Below are 26,255 nucleotides of genomic sequence, written 5' to 3'. Positions count from 1 at the left end.
CGATCCAGGAATTTAATTGGCTTTGGTTAAAAAAGAAAAGAAAAGAAAGCCTCTATATCCAATTAAAAACAACTAATCAACATTTGCATGCGGAACATTTCATTCCAAAGGAAAGAGCTGATTATCGGGATGCAAATAGCTGGGGGGAGGGGAGGATTTGAGGATAACAGCTACCTTTTCCCAGGAGGGATTTGAAGGCCAGGACTTGGGGGGGGGGGGAACGGGGGGGGGGAGGATGTACTCAAATATTTTGTCCAAGCAACTTCCTAGGCAATTCCCGGAGCAGGAACCGGATGTGGCTCTGCTTTAGCGTTTCTGCCAGCATTTCTTTTGCACAACAAACCCCCTTGAAACATCCCTAAATCCAAACCAACTCAGCGCAATTCCCAAGTGCTTCCTCTGCTCGGAAAGGGGCCGGGGGCACCTGCACGACCTACCTGGGCTTCCAGGCACCTTTCTGGAAGCTCCCAGGTGCACCCACCTTGCGGAGTTCCCTGCAAAACACCCTTCTGGCTAGGTCAAGAGGAGGGAACCCCCTCTTTGCCTCCCAGGGTCAGAACGGCCGTGCGGAGAGACTGTCTGTTGGCTCAGACAGGAAACAAGCCATCTTTCGGGCTTTAACCAAAAGGCAGCCGTGGTTTGTGGAGTGTATTATAAGCAGACACGTCTCTATAATCACGCAGGCTTGTGGGCTGGACCCTGAAATTACGGCAGAGCAATTAAGAGGGCTCTACAGTAAACGGCAGACCTTAATCATCCCCCAGGCCGGCTGAAATCCTGCAGCAGGGGAAAACAAAGGCCATCCACTCAGATGCAGAAAAGCAGACCTTCCCAGGACCTATCATAAAATATTGGGGGAGGGGGGAGGTAGAGATGGGACTGTCACGGACCAAGCTGGACACCCTCCTCTCCAGGGGATGCACAGAGAGAACCGGGGCCTGCCTTTTCCCCTCAGCGGAGAAGAACCCCTCTGCACCCGGGAGGCTGTCCAGGCTGAATGGATGTGGCAACGTGGTTCGTCCAGATCTTTGCCCTCGTGCAGCCGTAGCAAAAGCCATCAAATCCTGCAGCCGCTTCCAATTTCACCAACTCTGCCCTGCTCACACGATCAGAGGGGGAACCGGGGTGAGTTAAGAGAGCCAACCTTGCAGGCAAGGCTCTTGGACAGCAGCGAACAAGCCCATGGTCCACAGCAAGGCTGACTCATCCCCTGGACACTTCCTCATTCCGCCTTGCAGGCAGTCCTACGAGGCCTCTGAGCGGCCAGATGCACGGGCTGCTGACCCATCGTGCGAGGCTCCTTCCTCACTCCCCTGGGCACGAGGGAGTGAGCGCCTGGTGTCTGCCCTGTGTGATGTCTGAATCCCCAGATCCCAGTCCCACCTGCTTCCCAAGATCTCTTCAAGCTGACTTAAAAGCTGGCGCTCCATCATCCAGCAGCGACGCCTCTGGCCCTCTCAGCTTGCAGAGGCTGCTTCCTCAGGCAGCAACCCAGAGTGGCTCTTTCCTGCTCCCCGCCCTGGTCTTCCTCGTGCAGACCCTGGCCCAAAGCTAACTGGAGACAAAACCCTGGCCCTCTCTGGAAGGCGCCTCCGGTCCAAGGTGCCGAGCAGAGGGCGTTACGTCAGGAAGCAAAGGTCTTTGTGAGGCTCCCGAACATGGGAGCGGCCTTCCCGGGATGGCGAGCCATGGCTCTTTGCCCCAGCAATGCAGAGTAGAATGATATCCACCCCACAGGAGCTCCTCTTCTAACCTTCTGAGCCCAAGAGCCCCTTCCCCAAAAGGAGCCCAAGGGGGCCTCTCTGCACTGGAGCTAACCCTGCTGAAGACCGGGGCTGGAAGGCTCAGCCATCAAGCTCCAGCAGTTCTTTCCCTGCCCAAGTCTCAGACCCACCTCCAAGGCTCGAGACCCAAAGGGAAGCTCTTCATGCAAACACACAAACAGAGCAGGAAAAAGAGTTGTGACAAAGCAGCGGCAGCATCACAGAAGTGCGACAAAGAGGTGAATACATTTTGTTCACGCCGAGGAAGATCCCTTGGGCAAATCAGCCCCTTTGTGCTAATTCCATGGAGCCAAAAAGCAGCCACTGGAGAAGACAGGCCGCCTCTGGGTCAAGGGGGGGGGGGGTCTTCTTTCAGGGCCAAAGCCAGTCCTCCTGCAAAAGCTGCCTGCCCTCAAGGCAGGGGCGTCCTCGGCAGAGCCCCTGCTCCCCCCACCCACCGATGTCAGGGATCCTCCGAGGCAAAACTGACCCTCTTTGTCCTTACCAACAAGCCATTAAACGCCAGGGGTCCCATTTGGAGATGCATGCAGGTACCCTGAGAAGACAAGACCAGGCACGTTGCGCTTTGCAACCGAATCCCCTCTCGAATTTCTGCCCTCTAAAGCAACGCAGCAATGGCCCCAGTGCCCTCATGCTTGGCACTCTCAGGAAAATGAAGCTGGCAGCCAGCAGAGCCCAGGAACAGGACCCTCGGTTTCAGAGAAGGGGTGCCGAGTCTTTCCAGCAGGCTGCCCCAGAGACTCTCAGTACCAGCTGTTTCTCAGGCTGCTTCTTCCAACGCGGAGCCATGGGCAGGGAGGGGAAGGCAAGCTGGCACAGGACTGGCGGCACCTCCGGGCAGCCAAACAAAGAGCTCTTACACACAGCCCACAATTCCTGGCACCCAGCACATGGGAGAACCGGGCGAGCTACGGGCGGCTGCGACCAAGTGGGAGAGCCCCACATGCCGTGAGGCCCCACTCCCACAGCCCAGAAACTCCCCGAGAAAGCCAGGCTTCTCTCCAGGGGGTCCCCACGGGTGAAACTAGTGGCTCGCCTGTTGTCCTTCCCCAACTGGGTGCCCACCGAGGAGGGCTGCAACTCAGGAAAGCTGTTCAAATCAAGTAGGTCAACCTCCTGTCTTACTCAAAGGCCTGACCTCTTGTACCAGGGGGTGGTCACACCCACTCCCCTGGTCCTCCCTTGTTTCCCCCCCCCCCAGCCAGTGTCATTGGTGCTAAGGGAGCAACTGTTTGGCTGTACAATCCTTTCACTGCCCTCAAAATCCACCACGTACGATCACAAGTTCTGATTTATTTCACCAAAACTACGAGCACTTAATTATTTCCAGGGACACCAGGCTGATGTTTGCCTGCAGCTGCCCGGCCCACGGGCAGTCCTCCAAGGGATCTGGGCACTGAAACCAGCCCTCGTCGGTCCCCATGGACACACCTAAAGGAATCTTGGCCTGCTGCCAACCTAAGGCCTGATCGCTCCCTCGGAATGGCACCTCAGCCTTACCTACAAGCAGCCACCCACCTTTTGAGCCAGGTACCCCAGCGCTGGGCAAGGACCTGACTCTACTGAGCCAAGGCAGACTCTGGGCCTTGGCTGCGTTCTCCTCGTTAGCAACTGTACCCAAAGGACCTGCTGCAACGGAGCCAGTAAACGGTGCCACCCCTGCCGAGGACTGGCAGCAGCCTGCCCAGACCTGCTCCACTGCACTTTGCCTGGCGTGCTGTGCCGACCTTTGGCCCGAGATTCTGCCTAGAGCTGGTTCTCCTCAGAGCCTTCTGAAGCTGGCACCGGCCCCATTCTCGAGCAGTGGAGCCCAATCCCCACAGCAGCCCCCCACCCTCCAAGATGGACTATGGAACCGGGCAGGATATGGACCGCTTGCTCAGCCACAGAGCCCACGCAGCTTCCTGGGTCACACCTTCTGCTACGCTTCTCTCTTGGTTTCAGTCCTCAAAGCCGAGAAACCTAATCTCTCAGGAACCTATTTACTTAAAAGCAGAACTCCTTTGCCCCGCCTATTAACTTAGATTTATATTAATAAGGTAATAAACCAGTGTTGAGAATGCCTGCCCCCCCCCAGCTCCCAAGGCAGGGTTTCATCAGTTTCAATTAACTTACGTGGAACGTACACTCCCCCCCCCCTCCTGCCATTCCGGGGTTGGCATTTCCGTGAAAAGACGGTTCAGAAAGAAGCAGAAGGCCTCGCGCTGAAGCCCCAAAGCTTAGGAGGAAGAGCAGCCAGGTTCACCCAGCTATAATCTCTAAGCCTCACCCTAAGATGCACTTTGCAACTATTCTTTCAATATTCTATTACCGTGAACATCAGGAATGAGACAGGAACAGCAATGTCCCATTTAAGTACTGTAAGGTTTGCCTTTACTGATCCACGTTAAATAAGGCAAGCACAAACTGGTTGGCCACACAGCTTAGGAACTCTCCCCTTCAAGTACAGCAGAAGAAGCTGCTTGGCTCAACACACAGTGCTTTCTTCTCCGGTCTCTTCCCCTCTTTCTCTCCGCCTTCAAGATTCTTTAAGAACAGAGCGCCCTTCTAGTAAACCTTAAGCTCCAGAATTACCATTTCATTTTTGTTTTATCAAACATGGTGCTCCAGGACCCACAAGGTGTAGCTGGCTGGCTATTTTCTAAGCCCAAATCAACACCATACTCATCTTAGAACAGCCTCAACCACCACCTAAGAAGATGCACAAAGCTCACCGCTGAGGAGAGACGGCCTCTGCCTGGATGACTCTAAACTCACTCACTGGTTAAACTGGTTGGACTAGCCTCCGCATTCCTTCAGAACTCCGTCCACACGGCTTAATGGGTGAATTAACTCCTGCTCTGATGAGTAAGTTATCACTCATGCAGCAGCGTCCAGGTGCACGGTGCTGGGCAGGAAAACCGAGGCTGAAATTTAAAGCAATTAGGTGGAAGGGCATGGCTGGAAGACTTGCATGGATGGGCAACAAAAGCCATCTGAAGAAGGCCTGGGGAGCTTTGCTCTTCCTGCAACCCAGGAAGTGGGATCATGTGTCAAGTCTTCCATCACAGCAAGGCAACCAGCCTTGGAAAAACTAAAAACAACTGCTTTAATCGATATATCCCGGGATAACAGTATGCACGTATTTAAGTTGTTAAACCATTCTTTCAAAGAGAAGCTTTGCCAGAAAAACCCAACAGAAACAAGTATACAGATTTTTTTTTCCAATTACCTGCTCTATTTCCTGTCATAACGGAGAAGAATGCCAGGATTTCTCTTCCTGAAACAGACTACATAAAAATATATTCACAAGAATTTACAGGGAAAAAAACCTCCCCAGCAAACCAAGGACAACTTAAATTACCCTTTTTTCTACATTAGCCTCACCACGTAGGGGATTGGAGCCTGTTTTCAACAAACTGCTGTTCAGTGCAATTTCAGTAATGTTGTTCTTTTTCCATCTAATAAACCTCCTATTAGTAAAGTCTCCCACAACTTGGGGCTTACCTTGCAGACCACCTGACTCTGACTGGCCTGGGATGCCAAAGAAGAGCCTGGAAGCAGTGCTCTCCTCCACTGGGCCCCCAAAGAATCACTGGGTCCCGTGAAGAATCCTGACGACTTTAGCTTAGTTCCTCTGGCCAGCTTCCAAAGAAAGGCATTTTCATCATCGCCTTTGTAAACATGCATTGTTTAAAGCTACTTAAGAAGCTCTATTCATAACTATTATTATGTGGGCACACCTCTCAGTTTGCACATATCACATGAGAAGAACTCCTGGGCATACATTTCCAGCACAACTCCTTGGAGCAGAAAGACTTTTGGGATCAGGTTGTTTATTTTTTTTTCTGGAAATGAGACCTTATAGTTGCCTCTAAGGAAAAAAAAGATTTATGACCCATCCAGTAGTCATGCACTACAATCCCCAAATGGCATTTCCACGTTAACTATTATACTCCGCAGGCAATTTTGAGCAGATCTGAAACTTTTAAAAGGCCCGGGGCAGAAGCAACCAAGAACCTCTACCGCCAATTTTCATACCCCAAGACGTAGCAGTGGGAAAATATGTCGGAAAGAATCAGGCTTGGATGTAGCCAGTCTGGTTATCTTGAGTCCTGCCATCTGCCAAGGACTTTAGCTAATCCCACTTTGCAGGTGGAAAATGCAAGCAAATATTGAGGGAGGGCCCCTCCATCCAGAGTAAATTATTCTGGCACAATGGACCGGCTCCCCTCCGATTTGCCCATTGGTTGCCGGTGAAAACGGAAAGCCTGGGCAAGCCTGCCCGGAGGAGAGGAGCCCACGGGGAGACCAAATGAAATAGGTTCTCCTGCTTGAGCGGGGGGGGGGCTGGACTAGAAGACCTCGAAGGTCCCTTCCAGCTCTATTCTATGTCACCTGCCAATCCAAGACCCGGCGCCTTCGGCCCAGGGCGAGGCCCCCTCTCGCGGCCTGGGACGAGGCACCCCGGGGCAGCCCAACCTCTCCGCTTCCGCCCCCGAAGGTCCCGCAGACCCCGGCTGGCCTCAGGAAGCCCAGCGGGATCCAGGCCGGCAGAGCAGGGCGGACAGCCCAGAGAGACCCCCGGCTCTCCCGTAACACAGCCCGGACTCCTCCTCCCGACAGAGGGATCCGCCGGGCTGCTCCCCACCCCGGAGCCCCATTCCCCGGGCCGGGAAGGGGACCAAGCCGCGCTGGGCCCCGACTGAGGGGACAACAACGCCCGTGCTCACCGGCCAGCACCTGCCAGGCCCGGGGGGGGCAGGGGGCGGAGACCCCACAGGGCCTCGGCTCCTCCCGGGTGGCGGGGCCGGGGGGGTCACGGGTGGGGAAGGGTCCTGCAGGTACACGCCGCGCCGCCCCACCGGGCCGCAGTCCTCACCTGGGTCGGGCAGCAGCCTCCCGCGCCTCCAATCGCGCCTTCCCCTCAGCGGTGCAGGCGAGAGCGCCACGAGGGGGCGTGGCCCCCGCCTCAGCCACTCGGGAGGGCGGGGCCTGCGCAACCTAACCTGCTCGCCGGCCCGAAGCCTGCGCGAGGCAAGCACCTCCGTCGCCATGGCGACCCCACGTCCCGAGCGGGCGGGGCGAGACCGCGCGGGGCGGAGCCTCGCATTAAGGGCGACGCTCAACCGGTTCCTCCCCGCCCGCCCGCCCACCCACCCTCCGGTGGCCTTCCGCAGTCCAGCCCGGAGGGGTCCCCACAGCCCGGGCCCGGCCGCCCCTGGAGCGAGCGCCGCCCCCACGGTGGGCGTGGAGCCCCCCGCGGAAGAGAGGAGGCTGCCCCACCTCCGGAGCCCCAGCGCTGCTCTCCCCCAAGGTGGAACTACAACTCCCAGAAGCCCGCGGGCGGCGCGGCTGAGCGACGGGCTGATCCTGGAAGCGCTGTCCAGCTCCCTGCGGGCCCCCTTGCAAAGAGCCGTTTCCCGCTGGGAAACGGGGGTTCCGCGCAGAAGTAATTCTGGACACGCATTTGATGCCCTTGCAGGCCGGGTTCCCACGTTCGGTCCTGCTGAACTGCACGGAAGCGGCCCCTGGAGGCCAGAGAGCCCCGCCCCGGGTATCCCCTCTCGGGGTCGCGGTTCAGAGAGCTGCGGAACACACAACTCCTATGCGTTTTCCTCTTTTACTGTGCATTTGAAAATACATAGAACCATAGGCAATATATAACTTTCTCTTTGTTTTTCTTTCTGGCCCCACAGACACAAATTACAGTCAGAATTAACAAAATTCCAAAGCATGATTGAGTCAATGACAACAACGGAACAAGGGTAAAATTCAAACATTTTTAAAAAATAATAAATCAGCATTTGTTTTTAAAACCCGACAAAACACGAACCAGAGAAACTACGATGCCAGGAGGCACTTCCTGAAGGGATGAAATAAGCCCAACACACACACACACACACACACACACACACAAAACACACACATACAAGCAGCAGCAGATTTGTGTGTTGGGCAGCAGTTGCTACACAGCTTTCTCTGAAAACCTCCTGGCATCACTGGGGGCTGGAGAAGCAAGTTTCAAAGCAGAGAAGGCTAGGAACTTTTCAAAGGGTGCCTGGATTTTTACCCCACAGAAAACTATTATTAGTACACAAATCCCCTTCTGGGGAGGGGAGGCAGAAAAGTCTGGATTAGTTTTATTTTAAGACAAATGCAGCAAAAAGGGGTCAGTGATCACCAGGCTGAGCCAGGACAATCCCTGTCTGAAAGAGGGGTTTGCCTCCCCCCCACCCTGCAACTCAAGCACGCAGCCCCCCCTCCCAGCCCAGAAGAATTACTGGACACCTGAGGCGGGTGCCCATCCCTCTCCCTGGGAGTGAAACTATCATTGCCCACGGAATAAGCCTTTCAGGACCGACCCGGCAGAAGGTTGCTTATCTCGGGGTGAAAAGGCTGCTTCAAACATGGACTCTACCTCCTGATGACACAGATGCTCTGGCCACAGGTAACTTATAAATTGTTCCCCAATATTTTATGGGAAGCAGCACATCACTTCGGTTATAAATAAACAGTAATGTTATGAGCTGATAAAGCTTTCCTCAACTCCCTTCCTTTTGCAGACACCAAAGCGAAAGAGAAAAATGTCCCCTCAACACACACTGGAGGGAGGGAAGTCCTCAAGATCACCCAAAGCTCTTGCCCTGCCCTGCTTAATCCAGACATCTTTTTATGCATGCATGCATGTGTGTGCGTATGCACGTGTATACACACTTGCTCACACATATATATGCATGAGCTAGTTATCTGTATAATCTGTAGCTATATACAAGACAATTTCCTGCTAAAATGTTTACAAGATACATTTTGAGACGGCGACAAAAAATACATCTCTGTTTGCATAGGAATTCATGCACACAGACCTCAGGACACACAGAATTCATAAACACATATAAATAATGTCTCCCTTGCATTTGTAACTGTTTCCCCCACATGCGCACACGGGTGGGTCCTGCTCTCCAAGAGTCATAATCCGCTCTCTGGCTTCAACGGCAGCAAGGACCAGGCACAATTCCTGGGCTGGCTTTTGCAATGGAAGAAGAAGTGCTTCCCACAGTCCTACAAGAGTCACCCCCAGGGGCCTGAGCTGCGTTGCCCAACACAGCCTCCCTGGGAGATTCTCAACTGCACTGAACGTTCTCTGAATAGGCCAGGCACTCCAAGTGAAGGCTGGGGGGAAAAAGCTGGGCTGCTCCCCTGCTAGGAACTCCGCTGGTGGCTCTTTACATTAAACAGTTCAGCTGCTGCCCTACAGCTTGGGAAGGGGGGGGGGTCACCGAAGAGTCACTGCTGGTCTCGACTGGGGCATCATCACACCCAGCCTGAAATGCCCCCATCCCCATCGACCAGGGGGTGCCTACCCAGGCGTTTATGAAAGAGATCTGGCTTAGTTTTCTTGTTCAAAAGGAACAAGGTCACTCACTCAGGATTGTGCTTTTAAGAAAGAAGGATCACTAGAGCAATATCCAAAATGTGATAGCCCAGCACAATTAAAATGCACATTTGCACACATACACTCTCACACACGTACTGTATCTTTTGGACATCCAACTGATGATCCAAAATTCTAGTTTGCCCACCTATAGCCCAGAGAAAAAGCCCAGAGAAAGCATTTTAAAAGAGGAGTTAGTTTCAAAAATCCAGAAATCTTGGTGTCTAAATGCTCCCTTTTCTGTAAAGCGGGGTGGGGAGAATGAGAGAGCGAAAAGGTGGCCAAGAATGGACCAGGTGGCCAGGGCAGGCGTTTCCTTGTGTTTTCACCAATAAGATCACCCAGTCTACACCCCCTCACCAAGATGGCCTTGCTGTTCTCAGAACCACAAGAAACAACAAGTATTTTATTGAGAAAGCTTGTGGAAGTGCAAAGGGAGCCTAATTTGCCTCCTCCACCCCTCAACATCATCATCTTCCTCCTCAACTAAATTTACCTACGATAATATTTCTGCAAAGTGTATTTCCTCCTTGGTCTATACAATTTGGAAGTCAGCCACTTCCATTTCCTCAACTAAATTTCCCTGGGATTTGCAAAAGGAAGCCCACTTAAATGTTTGAAGCGACTGTAGAAATAGCAACTAGAAATGAACAATAATTGCAGACCTGCCCTCCCTTCCTCTGAAGTCCAGCAAATCTCCTGCAAAGAAGTTGCCAAGAATGGCCAAATGTTCTGCTTAGGTTCAACAGACAATGTTAAATATACACACACACATATATGTACTAGAAATGCACAAACACATATGCACGCAAGCTAACAGAGAAGAACAGAAGCTCTTTGTGTTACTTTTCCCTCTCCAAAATGGAATGGGAAGATTAGAAGCCCACAGAGGAACTGCAACACTGTTCAGGAGACGGGTCCTTCGGAAGGAAGGAAGGAAGGAAGGAAGGAAGGAAGGAAGGAAGGAAGGAAGGAAGGAAGGAAGGAAGGAAGGAAGGAAGGAAGGAAGGAAGGAAGGGGAACAGCTATGGCTAAACATCTTCTGGCTTGCAGGAAACCATTTTCACAGCAAAAACATAGGTACTTGCTTAGCTCAAACGGATGCTTTTTTCTGGCAGATTTTGATAGGCAAAAAAGCCCCATTTTGCTCCTCTTGAAAAACACCTGAGTTTAAAGAAACCAAACCGTCAACCCTTCCTCCCTTCCCAAGAAGCCGAGGTCCCCGCTGACTGGTGACTCTGGAGCTGGCCAGGAAGACAAGGCAGAGGCAGGGCTCCGGCAGGACCAAGTGGGTTGCCCCCTTCACAAGGCCTTGCTTCCAAAGGCGACTGAGAGGTCGCTCAGAAGGGAGACCTTAGAGAAGAATGAGCGGGGGGCGCTGATGGACACGATCCCACGACAGCCACAGACTGAAAAGATGGAGCCACTTGGGCTGGAGAAACGCTTCCCTCTAGTGCTCTGTCAGAAAACAGGGAGCCAGGCAGAAGGTCTCCCTGAGAGCAGGGGAGGACGAGCGGCTCCGAGCCCCAAGCAGAAGGAAACGATGCAGGAACCTGCCAGACCAGCGCAGGGAGCCAAGTCCCTTTTCACGAAAGCAGAAATCCATCAGTCAATATGGCAGCAGGAATTTGGCACAAAGGCCGGGGGAACGAGCAGAAAAGCTCCAGGGCAGGGATGGCCCCAAAGAGCAGCCCAATCGTGAAGGCAGAGAAGGTCTATTCCAAGACCGAAGGGGAAGAGCCAGCCCCCGGGCCCTCCACCGGGGTGGGACCGGATCTGGGGGAAAGTCCCACGCCCCCAACTCACGTGCATGGCAGGAAGATCTGGAGGGGAAAACTAAGGAGTGGCCAGTTCCTGCCATCTTCTCCAAAGCCCCCCCCCTTCGAAACCAGCTTCGTGCCAGGTCAAATGCCTCCCCCACCTGACCAAGACAGGAGAGGGAGGGGCTGAGTTCTTTGGTTAAGTGTCAGAATCGGCTCCCCGGCAGACTGGCGAGACCAGGCTTTCATCTGCTGCCCTTCCAGGGGGTGGGAGCCCAGGGACCCGTTGCATCCTGTCTCCATGGCCACCTTCAGCCTCCAAGGCCAGGCAGGCGGGGGTGGCCGTCCTCCTCGGAGGGCTTCCCAAATCATTTGTTCTCAATGAGTGTCTGGACCTTGGAGACCAGTTCCCGTGCCAGCTGCATTATCTGCTTGGTGTTGTGCCGCTCAGCCATCTCTGGAAGGGAGAAGCAGGAGGAAAAGAGCAGAGAAAACCTTAGACCAAGGGCCTCCAAAGAAAAGCATAGCTGGCTGGGGAATTCTGGGAGTTGAAGTCCACAAGTCTTAAACGTTTGGAGGCTCCTGCCTTAGACTGCACCCGCTTGGGCAGCAGATGAAAGCAGGCAGTTCCTGCCAGGTCCCAGCCCAACAACGCCAAACTGGGACATCTCCCTGCTGACCGGCAGAGGGTCTCCCGATAAGCGAGGGCCCTCCCAAAGAGCAGACCCCAAGCCAGGAAACCCCTCAAGCGGAGCTGATTTGAGGACTCCCAGTGAGGCGAGAAGGCTTCCTCCATGGGGCTCTGCAGTCCCCAAGGCTCGTACCGTTGAAGAACTTGATGATGTCTGTGAAGTCCATATTGTTCTCCAGAATAATGTCCCGATACACCTCCACCAGGGCCAGGGCAATGAAGAGGACGTAGCAGGACGACGAGACCTCGGCCGCTGCCCAGATCGTCTCCCAGACAGTGAAGACATCCTCGTAGACCAGCTCTGGGAGGGGGGCGGAGCAGAAGCCGTGGGAGCTGTCAGGCCCCCCCATGGGCCCCCAGAAGCCCCTGCTCCCTATCCCACCAGGGATTCACCATACACCCAGGCCCAGACCACACACAGTCCCGAGTCAGGAGAACTGGGCCCACGGGATGAGCTGTGCCAAGCAAAGGACCCTCCTGCTGAGCATGCTCCCCAACAGCCAGCCAGCCCCTCTGGGCCCCCAACGGATCTTCGTGCCCACTCCTGGCATGCTCACCTCGCTTGAAATCCAAGAGGAACCAGCGATAGCAGAAGTAGAAATGGGTGTAATCCCCATTTTGGTGCATCAGTTCGAAGAGCTCCGAGTCCAGAATCTGCCAGAAAAGCACATTTGGGTCTGGGGGAGAGGCGAGCCGGGCCACACCCCCTCTTCCCCCCTGCTCTTTCCAAGAGGGTCCAGTTCGGACCCTTCCCCACAGACTCCCCCAGTGGGATGTCCTGCCAGAACTGAAGCCCCTTCTCTCCTCTCTCCCTTCCCACCTTTCCTGTTGAATGTCTGCCTGTTTGAGATGAAAAGCCCCCCCCCCCTGCCCCTGAAAGTCAGGCCAGGCAGGCCACAAGGTACCCGGCATGAGGAATGGCCGGCTGCCCCTCCGTACCTGGATGAGGGATCGCATGTTGGCGAAGTGGGTGTCCATGACTCCCCCGTGGGGGAAGTTCTGATTCATCCTCTTCATCAGCTCCGTGAAGCAACTGAAGGCCAGAGCTTCTGCCGAAGGAGCGGAAAAGAGCCATGTCCAGGACCCCCCTCCCGCTGCTGCCACACAGCCCCCAGCCCCATCTGCAGCCACAGGGGCCAGAGGGGTCGCCTTCTCCCCTTAGGTCAGAGCCTGCTGGCCCCAGAAGCCAGGCTCCCCTCTCCCTGACCTAAGGGCCCCAAAGTCTTTCCGGCCGTTTCTCAGGCACTGCAGGTGGGCCTCTGCCACCCCCAGGCCGCCGAGGGGCACAAAGCCACTCACCCTCGTCCAGGATGACAAGCAGAGGAGCCAGCAAGTCACACATGCCCTGGACGTAGCCCACGTCCATGTGGTGCCAGATGTAGCTGCGGGGAGGAGGGAGACACAGTGAGTAGCTGCCCAGAGGTCAGCCAGGGGAGGGCCAGAGCTTCAGCAGGGGGGAGGGAGGGAAGCAGAGAGCAGCCTCCCCCAGGGAGGAGCCGGGACCCCCACCTGCACATGACGTTCCGCAGCTTCTCCAGGTTGCCCGGGGAGAAGTACCAATAGTTCCGGTCACACCTCTGCACGTCCTTCTCGATCCGGTGCAGGTTGACCGTGTAGAGGTCCAGGAGCTCCGGCTGCGGACGAGAGACGGAGGTTGAAGCGAGCGCAGAATTGCCGCCCCGGCGAAGGTCCGGGAGGACCCCCACCCACCCCCGGGACACGGCTTCTGTCCCATTTCCGCCAGGAGGGCTACGGTCCTCGCAAGCCCCACCGAAATACAGCGGGGGTCTTGACTTACGGCCACAATTGGGGCCAACGCTTCAGGAGGGTGGAAAATGCCCAAAGAAGAAGAGCCGAGCGGGAAGGGGAGGGCTCACCGAGTAGGTCACCCCCGAGGAGGAGACAGGGGAGACTTCGCTCAAGGTGAGGTCGGTGACAGCCAGCGAGTGCGAATCCAGTGTTGGGTAGAGGCTCTCCATCTCGGGCTCTTCCGAGAGGTCGTCTTCACTCCCCATGGAACTCGGCTGCTGCTCTGCACCGGGCAGGGCCCAGTGGTCAGCCACGGAGAGGGGGCCCCCCTCTTTCCCGGGCAGTTCCTTGCCCATCCCGATGAAGGCGTCCAGGCTCTTGGCCGCAGGGACTCCCCCCTGGGGCCCTTCTGCCTCCCCCTTGCCGTCCAGGGGGCCACTTTCCGTGGCAGACGAGGGCCCTTCCCCGACGGTCTGCGGGGCCCCCCCTTTCCCTCCCTCCGGCCAGCCCTCCTCATTGCTGACGCTCTGCTCCGAGTAGGCTGAGGCGACGGAGAAGTTCTGGGAGGAAGGGTGGCCGGAGTTGGGGGAGCAGGAGCCGGCCTCAGGGAGCCCCCCCTTGGGCAGAGCCGCCCGCCTGCCGGCCTCCAGCTTCAACTCCGCTTCCGTCTGCTCCAGCTCCTCTACCGATTCAAATACCTGGAGAAAGAGAGCAGATGCTCACAAACCACCCTGCTGCTGCCTGGCCCCTCAGGGAAGGGAGGTCTGGGCTGGCTGGTGGGGTCGGCAGGGGACCCTTCCTCACCTGGGTGCTGCCGCTGGAGTCGCTCTGCAGCTGGCTGAGGTTCTGAGGGCCAAAACTGCTGCTCTGGGAAGACTGTGAGGGAGGGAGGGAGGGAGGGAGGGAGGGAGGGAGGGAGGGAGGGAAGAGGCAGCCTCAGTCGGCTGGAGTGTCCACGGACTCTTCCACGTGGACAGAGGGAAGACTCAAGCAGGAACAACCACCCCTGTCTGGCCTGGCCCGTTTCCAAAGTGGGAGGGAGGGAGACGGACGGTGCCCAGACCAAACCTGCCCGTTGCACTCGATGACTTAAAGGAAACTTTTTTGCCGGCAACCTCTGGGGCGCCCCGGGAGATGCTCACGCCGTCACTGATGGTGGAGTCGCGGTGCCTCAGGGACCCCACCTGGGACTCCAGGCTGGCCCCCGAGGAGCACTTGGCCAAGGCCGCGGCGTGTGACTCCTTCTCCCGCTGCCGGACGATGGCCTCGCAGCCCAGCCACTCAGCCATGGTTTGCTCGTAGTGGGCGCGGGTCTGCAGGTCCACCTGCCAGCCAGAGAGACGGGGGATAGCACGGCAGGAGCCCCCAAAGACCCCCAAAGGGGAACCAAACCAGGTTCAACAAAAGGAGGTTCCGTTTGGAAGCCCTTCCACGGAATCTTAGCACACAACTCGGAACCGCAAATGTTTTGGACCCGGCTCACCTCTTTCCTCTCGGCCTCCGGCATCCCAAACTGATAATGGCCCAACAGGAAGGGCCAAACGGACTTCCGAATCTCAGGCTGGACTCCACCGAAGTAGACCAGCCGAAGGAGCTCCTTCTCCTGGTAGCTCTGCCGAGAAAATACCATTGAAATGCGCTGGGAGGGGAGACGGGGTGGGGGAGGGAGGGAGGGAGGAGGGTCCGAAGGAAGCTCCCCTCTACCGTGCTGTCCTGGAGAAACCGCCCCCAGATCTCCGCCGTCAGCCCCGAGCTGGCCTCGCAGGGCACCTCAGGAGACACGATGTTGTGGTTGACCAGCGCCGAGAGGTGCGTCCGGACGGTTGAAAGGTGCCGGCAGTAGGCCAGCCCTGGAAGAGAGGAGGCCGGAAGGAGCAAAAGCAAATGCAAGCAGCTCCCGCCTAGAGACCCCAGTTCATCGCCACGAAGGATGGGGTGAAAATGTGGACGCTGGACGCTTCCACTGGACCCAGAGCTGCATTTTCACGGCTCTGGGATCTGGAAGGAGATCCCGGCTTGGCCTTGAAAGATCTGGTCGTGGGAAATACTCACAGCCATAAAATGCCCGAGAGACAATTTGGTACTTCATGTTGTCACACAACAGCTTCAGGGGGGCTCTGCGAAGAGAGAGGGGAGGGGGCCGAGTGCCCTTCCTTCAGCCTGCTCCCTGCTTGTTCTCTCCCCCTCCCCATCCCCCCCCTTTTCAAAGAGGCGTCCCATAAAGGCAGATGATGATATTCTCGCAGTGACCCACACTCCTCCCCACTCAGGGCTGGACCTCAATCCTGCCAGGCCTGTTCAGAGTTTGCCTTCCTGCCACTCTTTATCTCGCTTCCCCCAAAGCAAAAGGCCACCAGGCTGCCCAATGCGGGTAGGAGGGGTGCGTTGTCCTCGGTGCAGGGAAAGGTGACGGTGGCTGCAAGCCCCATGGGGCCAGCAGACCCTCCTTTTTGGCCCCCTCCAGTCCCAGGATCCCCCCGCCCCACCCCGAGGCAGCCTTGCCTCCTTCACCTTTCGTGGTTGCAGCCATTCAACAGGCCGCTCTCGGTGGGTCCCCCCTGGGCGCAGGAAGAGCAGGAGGCCTTGTGGGTGCCTGGCTGCCACATGGAAGGGAGGGCGCTGCCTGGCGCCTCCATCAGATCCTGGGCAGCTGCAAGAGCCAGAAACGCACTGTTGATATTGCGCAAGAGGGGAGGAGCAGTCCAGTGTCAGGAGTGGAGAAAGAAAGCGAGGAAAAAGCATCATCAGAAAGATTGGGACCTCCGTTTCACGTATGGCCTCCGGTCAAGGCCTTGATTAACACCCAATCATCCCCGCAAGGCTTTGGAGGCAAAGTCAGGGAAGGAAGATCAACAGGAAACACGTCCACCAAGCGTAGAGACACCATCAAGGGACGCCCCAGAGAAGCAGAGTGCAAGACTCCCCCTTCCACTCAGCCTCCCGCAAGCACCTCAGCCAGGCCCTGAACTGGACCAGCCTTCGCCTCCTCAAGCAACGGCCATATCGGAAGAGGCTGCTGGGGGCCCACTCAGAGCCCACCACGGCCCTTCAGTTCTCCAGCTGGCTTCCCCTCTGGCAAACCAATCCAGAAATTAACTTGGATTGGGAGGCTGCTCCTACCCAAGATTGAGACATTCCATCCTTCGGGTGCAAGGAAAGACAGAGTTGAGGGCACAACAAAAGAGAACTGCCTTGTCTGAGGAAGAAGGGAGGGGCGTGCAAAAACTCAGGAAGAGACTGAGAGATCCAAGAAGGAAAATTTGCAAAGCCTAGAGCGTGGCCTGTGATGGCATCTGCAGTGGGTGGCCGAGTCCCTCCAAAGATCACCTTCCCTGAGCCCATCGCTTTCCCTTCTTCCATCCACCTTCCCGTCTTCGTGCCTCAACTTGCAAATGACGACAGACGTCTAGTAAGAATGGAAGAAGGAATATTCCTTCCCTCCGATGAGCTGATTAAGTCAACAGCTTTAGGTGTGCCACAGAGCATAACCTCCTTATTTTCCTTAACTCTGCTTAATCTCTCCGTACCTGAGAAGCGTTTTTATTTGGGGCTGCTTTAGTGAAGGCAGTTAGCGAAGTCACTCCAAAATGGCCAGGAATCGAAGGCCCAGCTCTGCCCCTTCTTCCCTCCTTGGTTTTCTGCCTCTGGAAGGATGGGCGCGCGCACACACACACACACACACACACACACACACACACAGGATGGGGAGAGGGTCCCTGCCTTCCCAAGTCACAAATGCCAACACAGACGGCAAGCTGCCCAGCCTCACGCGCCCCCCAGTGGGTGAATGGAACATTACAGCAGTGCTGTCTGGACTCCGAGCTGGTGGGAGAAGGAAGGGCCCCCCCAGGAAGACTCAGGGGCCATTTGGGGGTCACCACCACTTTGCCAGGGATCCGGGCCATCCAAATCGTCTCTTGCCCAGAAGCACCAACGGTGGCAGCGGTGGGGGCAAGACAAGAGCCATTAACCACAGCTGAAGAAGCAGAAAAGGGGAAATATAAAAACGGACCCCAACCCATCCTGTTAAAAAAAAAGAGAGTTTGTGATCACATTTATCTAGGCAAACATCCCTTCTCCTCTTTAGCAGGCTCCCGGGGCTGGCGGAAGAGGGAAACGCCTTGGGATTAGAAGATTTCTCCCAAAAGAAAGCATCGGAAAGCTCTCACCTCTCTGATCCTACACACACACACACACACACACACACACACACACACACACACACACACCAGCAACCTCCCCAGACTCTCAGCTTTAACCGGTCCCCTCTTCTGCAAGGGGGGCTGAGTTGGATCGTGAAATGCTCCTAGGCTACTTTGCCACTGGAGAGCCTTCTCCCCCCCCCCCCAAAAAAGTTACTATAAACAAAGCCGTTTTTTTCCACTAGACCATGCATTCCAGGCAGCTGACAAAATAAAATCAATTTCAGAAATATTTCCCATTAAAATAGTAGGAAAATGGACTGCACTTCTGAAACGTGTGGCTGTAAGGCATCCCAACAGGCAGAAAGCCAACCTTTGGGGAAGGAACTTCTGCCGTCGCTGTTGCCGAGCAACCCTTACCGAAGTCTTGGATGCCTGGATAGAGGATCCGGAAGACGTAATCCGTGGCCTCCTCTTCCTCCCTGTCCGAGGACGGCTCCGCAGGCCCCTGCAGGTTGCGTTTCTTCAGTCTTGGGAACACTTTCCCCTTCGGGAAGCAAAGCACAGGAGCAGAAACCTCGCAGCCCTGCTGGTGGGTCAGGACCAGCCCAATGAAAGCAGGGGAAAGTGCTGCAGCTGACGCCCCAGACCATCCGGTAAAGCCGTTTTTCCTGCCTCCAAAATTCAGGCCACCCCTAAAAGGCTCCAGCTTTTGAACCAGCATCTTGGATGACGTGCAGAGGAGCCCGTTCGGACCACACCCGGCTGCAAGGGTGCAGTTCCACCCAGCCTCACCTTTCCCCTTTGTGACCAGAGGGGCGGATCCAGCTGGCCGTGGGGCAGCAGGCCGTTCTCCAGGCAGGAGAGAAACTGAAGCAGATGCCCCCCCTTCGGGAACCTCAACGGGGGGCGCTGGATGCCATCTTGGCTGACTAGGACCACGGTGCCCCCACTGTCTACTGCTGGCAAGAGGGAGGAGGACATGCAGGAAGAGAGCAGCGTGAGAAACAGCTTTGGCCAATGGGAGCCTAAGGGAAAGCGGGCTACCTCAAGCAGGCCTGGCCTCTCCCCCGCTCAGTTCAGACCCACCCGAGCAAAGGCAGGAGTGGGCTCAATGCGCCCTCACCCTCTTCGCCCAGGCAAGAGAGGGCGACCCCAGAGCTGGGGAGGCTACGGAGGGCCAGCTCCACACCAGGGCAGGTGACGCCTTACCCTGCTGGTGGCAGTGAAGGTAGACAATGTCCTCCAGGTGGATGGTCATGGCGTAGTCCCAGTAAATGCTGCAGAGGGAAGAACCAACGCCTGGCAAGGGCACCTTAACAGTGGCTCCCTCCCGCCCAGATGGCTGAAGCATTCAGAGGACCCGACTGAGCCAGGGAGGGAAGCACAAGCCAGATTCACGGAGCGTGTGAATTCCTCTCGCATCAAAAGCGGGAAAGAGGCGCTGGATGGGCTGTGAGGAAGTCGCGCAAAAGAGCACGGAAGGACACTCGCCTTTTCTCGTAGTCCAGGTCGCCCACAGAGCCGTTCATCAGCTGGTTTGGGGTCCACTTCAGCGTCATGACCTCGGCTGTCTGGTGAAGGGATAAATAGCCCGGAATGGCTTCCATGTCGTCTCGCTATCGGGAGAGGGAAAACAGGGGACAGAACCAATTTATGATGTTGTTTCTCTAGGGTTACATTTTCAGCATTCAGACAATGTGCAGCTTCACGTTAAACAGCAATCAGAAGAAGATTCTGGAAAACCTGCAGTGCTGCACTCCAGCCCTTCTCTTGGCTCTTGCAAAGAGCTCCACAGACAAACAACAGGACCCCAAATTTGCAGGAGGCAACGGAGGCTCTTGGGGAAGTCAAAGCGTCCACAAAGCCTGCTGGAGCTCAGGCTACTCACTGGCCCCTTCCGGGCTACTCACTGGTTGCACCAAGACATTGTTTTTGCCGTACAAGAGGGTGGCCCGGGAGTTCTGGTGCAGCGACTCCACGTAATCCCTGGCGGACAGGGAGGGCCGGTCATCCATGCTGCCGCTGGAGTGCCTCTTCTGGATCTGGAAACCGAAAGGGGGAAATCGCTGTCCCTACGCAAAGTTATTTGGCCAAATAATTGGACTATGCAGTTTGGGTGCCCGAATCGACCCAGGCTGATGTTCCCAACTGAATTGGAGCTTTGCCGCATTCTCTTTTTATCCTTCCTTGTACTTTCGCCAGGCAGCCCCTTCTTCCCTCCTCCCCCCAGAGCTACTTGCTTCAAGGATGCAGCCCAGCCCGGCTGACCTTCAACTCCCACCCTCCCCAAGACCTACGCAGAGTGCCGGGCGCTTGGTTGGTGAGTCTTGCCGGCCGTGGGAGCTGTGGATCCGGTGTCTTTGGACCAGCTCGTCTGCTGAGGGATCGGTCCAGAAGTGATCAGCCGTCTTCATCTTGGTGTACTCCAGGGCGCAAGGACCCACTGCGGGCGCAGAAAAAGGAAGGAGGGCCGGTTACGGAGAGCGCACTCCCCCAGACTCACGCCCACCTTCTTCAGCCCACCAGCTTTCCACAGGTTAAGACCCTCTGGGTGGGTGTGGACTGCAGCCCCTCGGGACGCCCCGCAGCCTCCAGACTCTCACCCAGCAAAGAGGCCAGGATGGGCCCATCAACCGGATCCATGAGCAAAGCCTCCTTCTCGTAGTATTTGCTGTGGGGGGGGGAGGAAGACATAAGAGGGTTACGGCTGGATAGACCCGGGAATAAGAGGCCCTTCTCCCCAATTTCAACTTTTTCGCATATTACAGAATATTTGGGGGCTGCTGCCAGAGCTGGGCTGGCCCAGCCACAGGGCGAGTCCAAGAGGCCCAACGGCCGAGAGGGCAGCAGTGCCCAGGAGTGCCCGCCAAGTGGCACCGCCAGGGCAGAGGAGACCTTCACCTGCTGTTTTCCACCAGGTAGTGCACAATTTTGTCCAGGACCTTCTCAAAAAGCGCCGTCCGGATCCAGAGGTGCTTGATGGCTTGCGGGGAGAGGCCGGGGGGCCTCGGAGCTTTGCGAGGGCCTTCCTGCAGGCTGGAGCCCTGGTTTCGCCTGGAAGGAGGCAGGGAAGGAGGAGACCCACATTTACCATCACCCCCCCCCAAAATCAGAGTTTTTATCTCTTTGGGGAACCTGTTTTTTACATGTGTATTTTATCTGGCTGACACACACAGGCGCCCCACCAAATCTACCATGAACCGCAAGGCCTGTCCCGGCACCAGCCGGACCGATGATTCCCCCGGCACCTTCTGGAAGCGCAGCTGCGACTCACGTGCTCTCGATGAGCTGCTCCAGACCCTGCACTTTCCGGGAGAGCTCCTCGGCAGGGGGAAAGCTCTTGCCCACCTTCATAAACAGGGCAGCGATCTTGTTGCTCCGCAGGAAACCGGCCGCCCGGCGCTTGAGCCCGTGAAGGATGCAGCCTTCGACAGCGGCTGGAAGGAAAAGTCCCAGGTCTGAGAGGCCCCCCGGAAGCCAGGAATCCAGCTGACGGACGAAGGTCCCCTTGTGAAATCAGGCACGGAATGGCCACGTCTGTCCTTAGCCTGCCAGCCTCCCCCCCCCCCCGAGAACCTGTCTTTTCCTCTGGACAGGCTGGAGACTTCTCGGGTCCCCCAGCTGCTTCCTCCCAGGAGATCCCCCCCCCCAAGGCTGTGGAGCAAGATTAAGAGCTTGGCTGTCCTTCTGATCACACCAACATTTCTTAAGGCCTTTGGAAGACCCACAAACACACGCACACACTTTGCTGCTTTCCTGCCCAGCTTCTCCTCCTGGGCAATGTGAAAAGATGACTCTCCTTAGCTGGACATTTCACCGTTCAATGTGTTCAGTACTTACCGTGCTCTTAATTGTAACGATAACTTTTTATATTCAGCTTTTGTTTTTAAACCCTGCTAACTGCCTAGGGTGCTCCCTGCAGGTGGAGTGTAAGTCAAATAAATCAATAATCAGGTGCCTTTCTTCTGCTTTCCTTTGTTCCTTCCGTGGTGCCAGGTACAGACGCGGGCGGAGAGAATGAGCCATTGATTTTCAGGTCAAGCTCAGAGATGCCAACCATTTGCCTGCAAGGCGCTTGCTTGCCTGCATGGCAGCCAATGCCAGGATCTCAGGGAACAGGGATGCCCACCTGCCAGGTGGAAAACCACCCGTGTTTCCTTGATGGGCCTCTCGACGGGGAGGACAGAAAAGCTTTGGCTCTATCCAGCTTACCGCAGAAAGAAATGATGTGGCTGCTGTCCTCGTGCACAAATTTCCTTGTGACGGCTTCCTCCATTATTTGCTTTACCTGCAAAAAACGACGTTCCGAGAAAATTAATAAATGAAAAGATATTTCTCTGCTAAACCAAATTTAAGGCCAACATTTGAGGAGAAAAACACTCACTGAAGATGCAAGAACTGAGGTGCCTCTAGATATTCCTACCGCTGGCCCCCAACCCTGTTTTCCCAACCTGTTAGCAAAATCTGTCATTTGCTGTCCAAGCCTCTTTGTTGCTTTGTGAACACAGGCCCGCAAAGAGACAGAGCCAGCCCCACTTTAGCCACGCTCCCATACTGCAACAAACCATAGTTGGCTGAAGGAATCACAGCTACTAAGCTCAAACCCACAGTACGCAAATGATGTTGTAGGATTAAGACAATATGCAAACTCAACAAAACCCTCTCTCTCCAGGTGTGTTTCAGAACTGAATCAAATATAGTCTTCCAAAGAGCGGAAGGGAAGAAAATCGGGCCCTCTCTTGAGGGCGAGCGGAGGAGCAAAGGGGGGGGGCTCCCCTCAGATGGCAGCGTGACGTCCATATTCCTTGAAAGGACCCTTGTTTTGAGATGGTCTGCAGGATGTGGCTGCAGGAGGAGAGTGCAATGGATTTAAAGCCATTAACAGCAGGAAGGGAAATTAATGAGTCGGTCCTCCCCTGCCCTTTGCAGTCTCCTGGCCGCGGAGGCATTGATGCTGGCAGGGGAAAACAAGTGCCGGGTGGGCGATTTGGGGAAAAGTGACCGGCCGCCTCTCGCCCAGTGAAGCCTGAATGACGCTCAAAGGCAAAGTCTCACCACAACCTGGCCAGAATCAAATGCACCCTTTGAAAAAAAATCACAGGCCATTTATTCCGGGCACAGCATCCCTTCCCATTGCTATGGCAACCTTGGTGCAAAAAGGGAGAGGAGGAAGGGAGGGGCGTTCAGCATCCCTGTGGGCTGGACAGCTTCCCCAGCAGTCCCTCCCCGCAGCCCTGGCCCTCATCTCCTCCACCAGGCTGAATCCCCTGTTGCGTGGGAAGAGAGACAGAGGTGGACTCGGAGTGAAAGGGAGCAGCAGACAGGAAGGGAGGAGCAGGCATGGGACATTAGGATCAAACATGCAGGGCCATCAATCGCCTCTCCAGCAGCAAATTCCCCCCAAAAGCCACACCAGGGGCCCATGCTTCAGATTGGAGCGAGAGGCGGCAGGATGAACCCCCATCCGATCCCCTTCCCAGTCGAGTGGCCAGAGTCCAAAGGCAAATGGCCGCTGGGCAGAGACTAAGACCTGGAGAGCTGCGATTTTTCCAGCTTCCTGAACAGGAAGGAATTGGCCTCTACCGAGACCTTCCCTGCAGAAAAGCCCCCTGGGCCCTTCAGAGCACTCTCGCACACCACACGTGAGCTGCCTCTCTCAGAGAAAAGTGCAACCCCGTTATGACATTCCTTGGCCTCGCCTTTAACGATATTTTGTTAGGCCTTTCATGCAATGCATTGGGGCCTCTCCCAGGCCTGGTGCACATCAGCTATGCAGGCGGGAACTTGCTTGTCCATCTCCCAGAAGGCACCTCCGTCCTGCCGAAAAGGCCTTAAATCTTGCCAGGGAGGTTTTGCCGCATTTCCCAACCGGCTCTGCTCTGGAATCACTCGTAAAACAGACACCTTAATAAGGTTGCTAGATATGGGCTGGGGCCTTCCTGCCCATCAACCCTTCTGCCTTTTAAAAAAGGAAACACATCCCTGAGGGAGGCAAGACCCCTCTTGCTGGCCAGGGCAAGTGGGGCATGCCAACTTTGCAGCCCACGGGCACCAGCCCCTCTCCTGTGGCCCCAGAATGGGCAAGAGCAAATGTTTGAGCCCCTCTTTTTACCCTCTGGGGGGACTGGGGCAATTTTAAGAGTTTTGCCAAGGCTGCTTTTAGAAGCCACGATCCATTTTGAAGGAAGCTGCTGGGTTTTCCGCAACCCTGATTAAACCTGAGACCCTGATCTGCTGCAGTCAAGACACACAACACTGGGTCAGGAGAGGCACCGTTAGATGAACCCAAAGCAACTAAGCAGGTGCAGCTCTGCACCCCAGGCACACAACACAGCAGGAAACCTCAGAGAAGCGCTTTAGTGGGTGTCAGTTTAGCCGGCCCCAAAGGCTGATTTTCCTGGCCATTTGCTGTCCTGATTAACAAATGGCATGCTTATGCAATCCCCTTTCAAGTCTATCCATAAGCCGTCCGTCAGCCTGCACTGCCAATATCCTGCAGGAGCAGGCCAAAAGGCCACCCCTGCAGACGCAGGACCTAACAAGATCCTTTTAATTAAAAAATGGGGGACGAAAGGGAATGAACACCACCTGCAATATTCCCAGCATTGAGTTGGTTTGCTCTGCATTACACCGATGATAACGTGGCTGAGGAACAAGCGAAGCGGATTCTCAGTCTTCTCCCAAGGAGACACCCAAGGACAGACCCTCCAATTTCCAACAGAGCTGAACTTACAAGGCCCTGAATGGGTTGGGGGAGAAGTTCCAGGGTCCCATATTTTGCATAAAATGCTGCTCAGAATCACAGCACCTAAAGATCCAAAGCAGTTGTAAGAGGGAGGGAGCAGCCGGTCCAGGATCTCGGGCCTCCGCACGCCCACAAACGGCTGCGTTTTGGGGGCACACATTGGTGCGGGGGGGGGCTGCCTGATGTCGTTTAGCTTGACGTGATTCTCCTCAAAGCCTCTCATGAGCACAGAATTTTGCACACTCTTGCAAAGCATGACGCACGACTCCAGATCCTGCCTCCTCCGAGGGCTGCGCTTGCCGGCACTCTGGGCCCTGGACTGTTTCGTGGCTGGTGCCCTCGTCAGAAGGCGGCCGTTCTCATGGAAACAGGCCGACACTATCAACCCAGAATCTGCACCACCAGGCAAGAATAGGAAGAAGAGCCAGGGACATGGGACCCCCCCCAAAAGGCTTGGAGGCACCACGCTGGGGGGGGGCAGGGAAAGAGGACGGGGGCTTCCCAGAGGGCTCCTTCAGCAGAAAGCCCAGGCTGCCATCTTCCAAAGGAAGAGGAGTGCTGGGGTCCTGCTGAAGAAGGATAATCCGAAGAGAGGCTGTGGCCGAATTCTAATAATAGGGTTTGCTCACTGCAGCTTTAGAAGAACTAAAAATGTAAACATTTGAAACCCGTTTTCTGGCTAAAACCATCACTCAAATTGGCCAGCCATGTACAGCAGCATTTCCACGCCAGCTTCTCCAGCAGTCTCCCTGAAGCTCAACAGGCAGCCCATGCAAGGAACGCTTGGCAGCTAATGAGCTGGGGGGGGGGCTGCGCTGGGAATTAATCCCCCTCTGCCAGCCTCAAGCCCACAATGCAAGCAGATGGATAGACAGTATCAATGGCTGCAGATCAACTGCCAGGCCATCAATAACACCCCAGAAAGGGGATCCAAGAATAGGCCTTAAGAGCAGGCATAATGTGCCCGGTTCATCATTAATGAATAAAAACAGCAGAAGCTCCTGGCAGGCAGGCCAGTGAATTAAAAGGCATTTAAACCTCGGTGGCAGAATCAGCACGGCCAGCACCGCTTGGAGGCCCTGCCACGAGCTGGGGCGAAGCAGGCCCCGTCCTCTCTTAACCAGGATGGAGGTGGCATGGCATCGAGGGAGTTTCTTCCTGGGACCAAATTTTGGTCCAAAACTTTTTTAAAACTTTAAACCAGCATATTTCATTGCGGGACACAGTTCCGGCTCGCGTCCTCTCTTCCCCTCGTCCCCTTCAGAATCTGGCCCCTCTGCCAGGGACCCTGCCAGGGGCGAGCCCGGCTCCCCCGACCTGCCAGCCGGGCACCTCCCGCGCTTCCTTTGAAGGCCTCTGAGCGGAGCGGAAACCTGAGCCCAGCCGGGATCCATAATCGAGCCCCCCGCGACTGGGCCCCGCGCCAGGCACCAGCCTGCTCCCTACAGCGCCCTTCCGCAGGAGAGCCGCCCGGGCCGCGGTGCTTCCCGGCCTCTCCACGACGCTGCGCCCAGGGAGCCGGCAAGGCCGGGCCGCCCGAGGCGCAGGGGGCTCTGGTGGCGCGGCCGGCAGCCCGGCCCGGGAGGCGGGCAACTCCGCTTCTGTGAGGGAGGCCGCGGCCTTTCCAGGGAGGGAGGCCCGCGCAGGGCCGGCCGCGGGAGGAGCGCAGCGCAGAGCGGAGCAGCCCGGCGCGGAGCACCCAGGCCCCGCCGCCCGCTCCAGCCCCCGGACTCACCTCCTTCTTGGCGGTGCGCAGGAGGCGCTGCCGGGTCTCGGCCTCGGCGGGCAGCAGCAGCAGCGAGGCGGGCGCCAGCGCGCGCAGGGCGGACGAGCCCCCGGTCGCCGCCGCCGGAGCCCGCCGCCCGGAGCCCGCAGCCGGAGCCGCCGCCATCCCGCTCGCCCGCTCTGCTGCCCGGTTGGCAGGCAGGCTGGCTGGCAGGCAGGCTGGCTGGCGGCGGGGACGCAGC

At 56.3% G+C, this 26,255-nt stretch overlaps 2 protein-coding genes across 18 annotated transcripts in view; both read right to left on the bottom strand.

Annotated features, from left to right (window-relative positions):
• KIAA1671 (KIAA1671 ortholog) overlaps positions 1 to 11,244 on the bottom strand; it is a 24,676-nt gene extending 13,432 nt beyond the window's left edge. Inside the window, exons 1-2 of one of the 9 annotated variants that reach the window (XM_039362792.1) lie at positions 6,646 to 6,876; positions 4,996 to 5,053 (exon numbers count right to left, since the gene is read on the bottom strand). The gene's annotated coding sequence lies outside the window, so the exon portion shown is untranslated. The other 8 variants (XM_039362790.1, XM_039362795.1, XM_039362788.1 and 5 more) reach the window with 8 other exon arrangements.
• SGSM1 (small G protein signaling modulator 1) lies at positions 7,371 to 26,255 on the bottom strand. Of its 9 annotated transcripts, none has more exons than XM_039362801.1 (25): positions 26,024 to 26,255; positions 21,756 to 21,831; positions 20,818 to 20,980; positions 20,445 to 20,597; positions 20,147 to 20,214; positions 19,841 to 19,986; positions 19,454 to 19,585; positions 19,035 to 19,159; positions 18,753 to 18,820; positions 18,336 to 18,502; positions 17,961 to 18,087; positions 17,198 to 17,374; positions 15,910 to 16,048; positions 15,451 to 15,515; positions 15,103 to 15,248; positions 14,882 to 15,010; positions 14,583 to 14,723; positions 14,203 to 14,274; positions 13,527 to 14,096; positions 13,159 to 13,283; positions 12,949 to 13,031; positions 12,589 to 12,698; positions 12,207 to 12,303; positions 11,783 to 11,950; positions 7,371 to 11,415 (listed from the first exon to the last, which is right to left on the bottom strand). In XM_039362801.1, exons 1-25 carry the CDS (start codon positions 26,177 to 26,179, stop codon positions 11,327 to 11,329), a joined length of 3,492 nt encoding a protein of 1,163 aa, XP_039218735.1. In that variant the 5' UTR covers positions 26,180 to 26,255; the 3' UTR covers positions 7,371 to 11,326. The 9 variants fall into 9 exon arrangements, with proteins under 9 accessions (XP_039218735.1, XP_039218734.1, XP_039218732.1 ...); XM_039362800.1 differs by having other exon boundaries at positions 14,541 to 14,723; positions 17,961 to 18,048; positions 26,024 to 26,254; XM_039362798.1 differs by having other exon boundaries at positions 14,541 to 14,723; positions 26,024 to 26,252.

This window comes from Crotalus tigris, unplaced genomic scaffold, assembly GCF_016545835.1.
Source record: "Crotalus tigris isolate CLP2741 ecotype Arizona unplaced genomic scaffold, ASM1654583v1 scf7180000019478.12717781048:2074007, whole genome shotgun sequence".
NCBI classification, from domain to species: Eukaryota; Metazoa; Chordata; class Lepidosauria; order Squamata; family Viperidae; genus Crotalus; species Crotalus tigris.
Note: the sequence above shows the minus strand (reverse complement) of the source record. Positions and strands in the feature narration are given on the sequence as shown.

Excerpts from the sequence above, each read along its gene's own strand:
- SGSM1 (XM_039362798.1), bottom strand. The coding sequence starts at position 26,179 with ATGGCGGCGGCTCCGGCTGCGGGCTCCGGGCGGCGGGCTCCGGCGGCG. Across the intron at positions 20,598-20,817 it reads GAGCAGCTCATCGAGAGCAC|GCGAAACCAGGGCTCCAGCC; the intron begins GTGAGTCGCAGC and ends GCCTCCTTCCAG. Across the intron at positions 17,375-17,960 it reads TCCAGGCATCCAAGACTTCG|CTGTGGTTAATGGCTCTTGT; the intron begins GTAAGGGTTGCT and ends CTGCTTCTTCAG.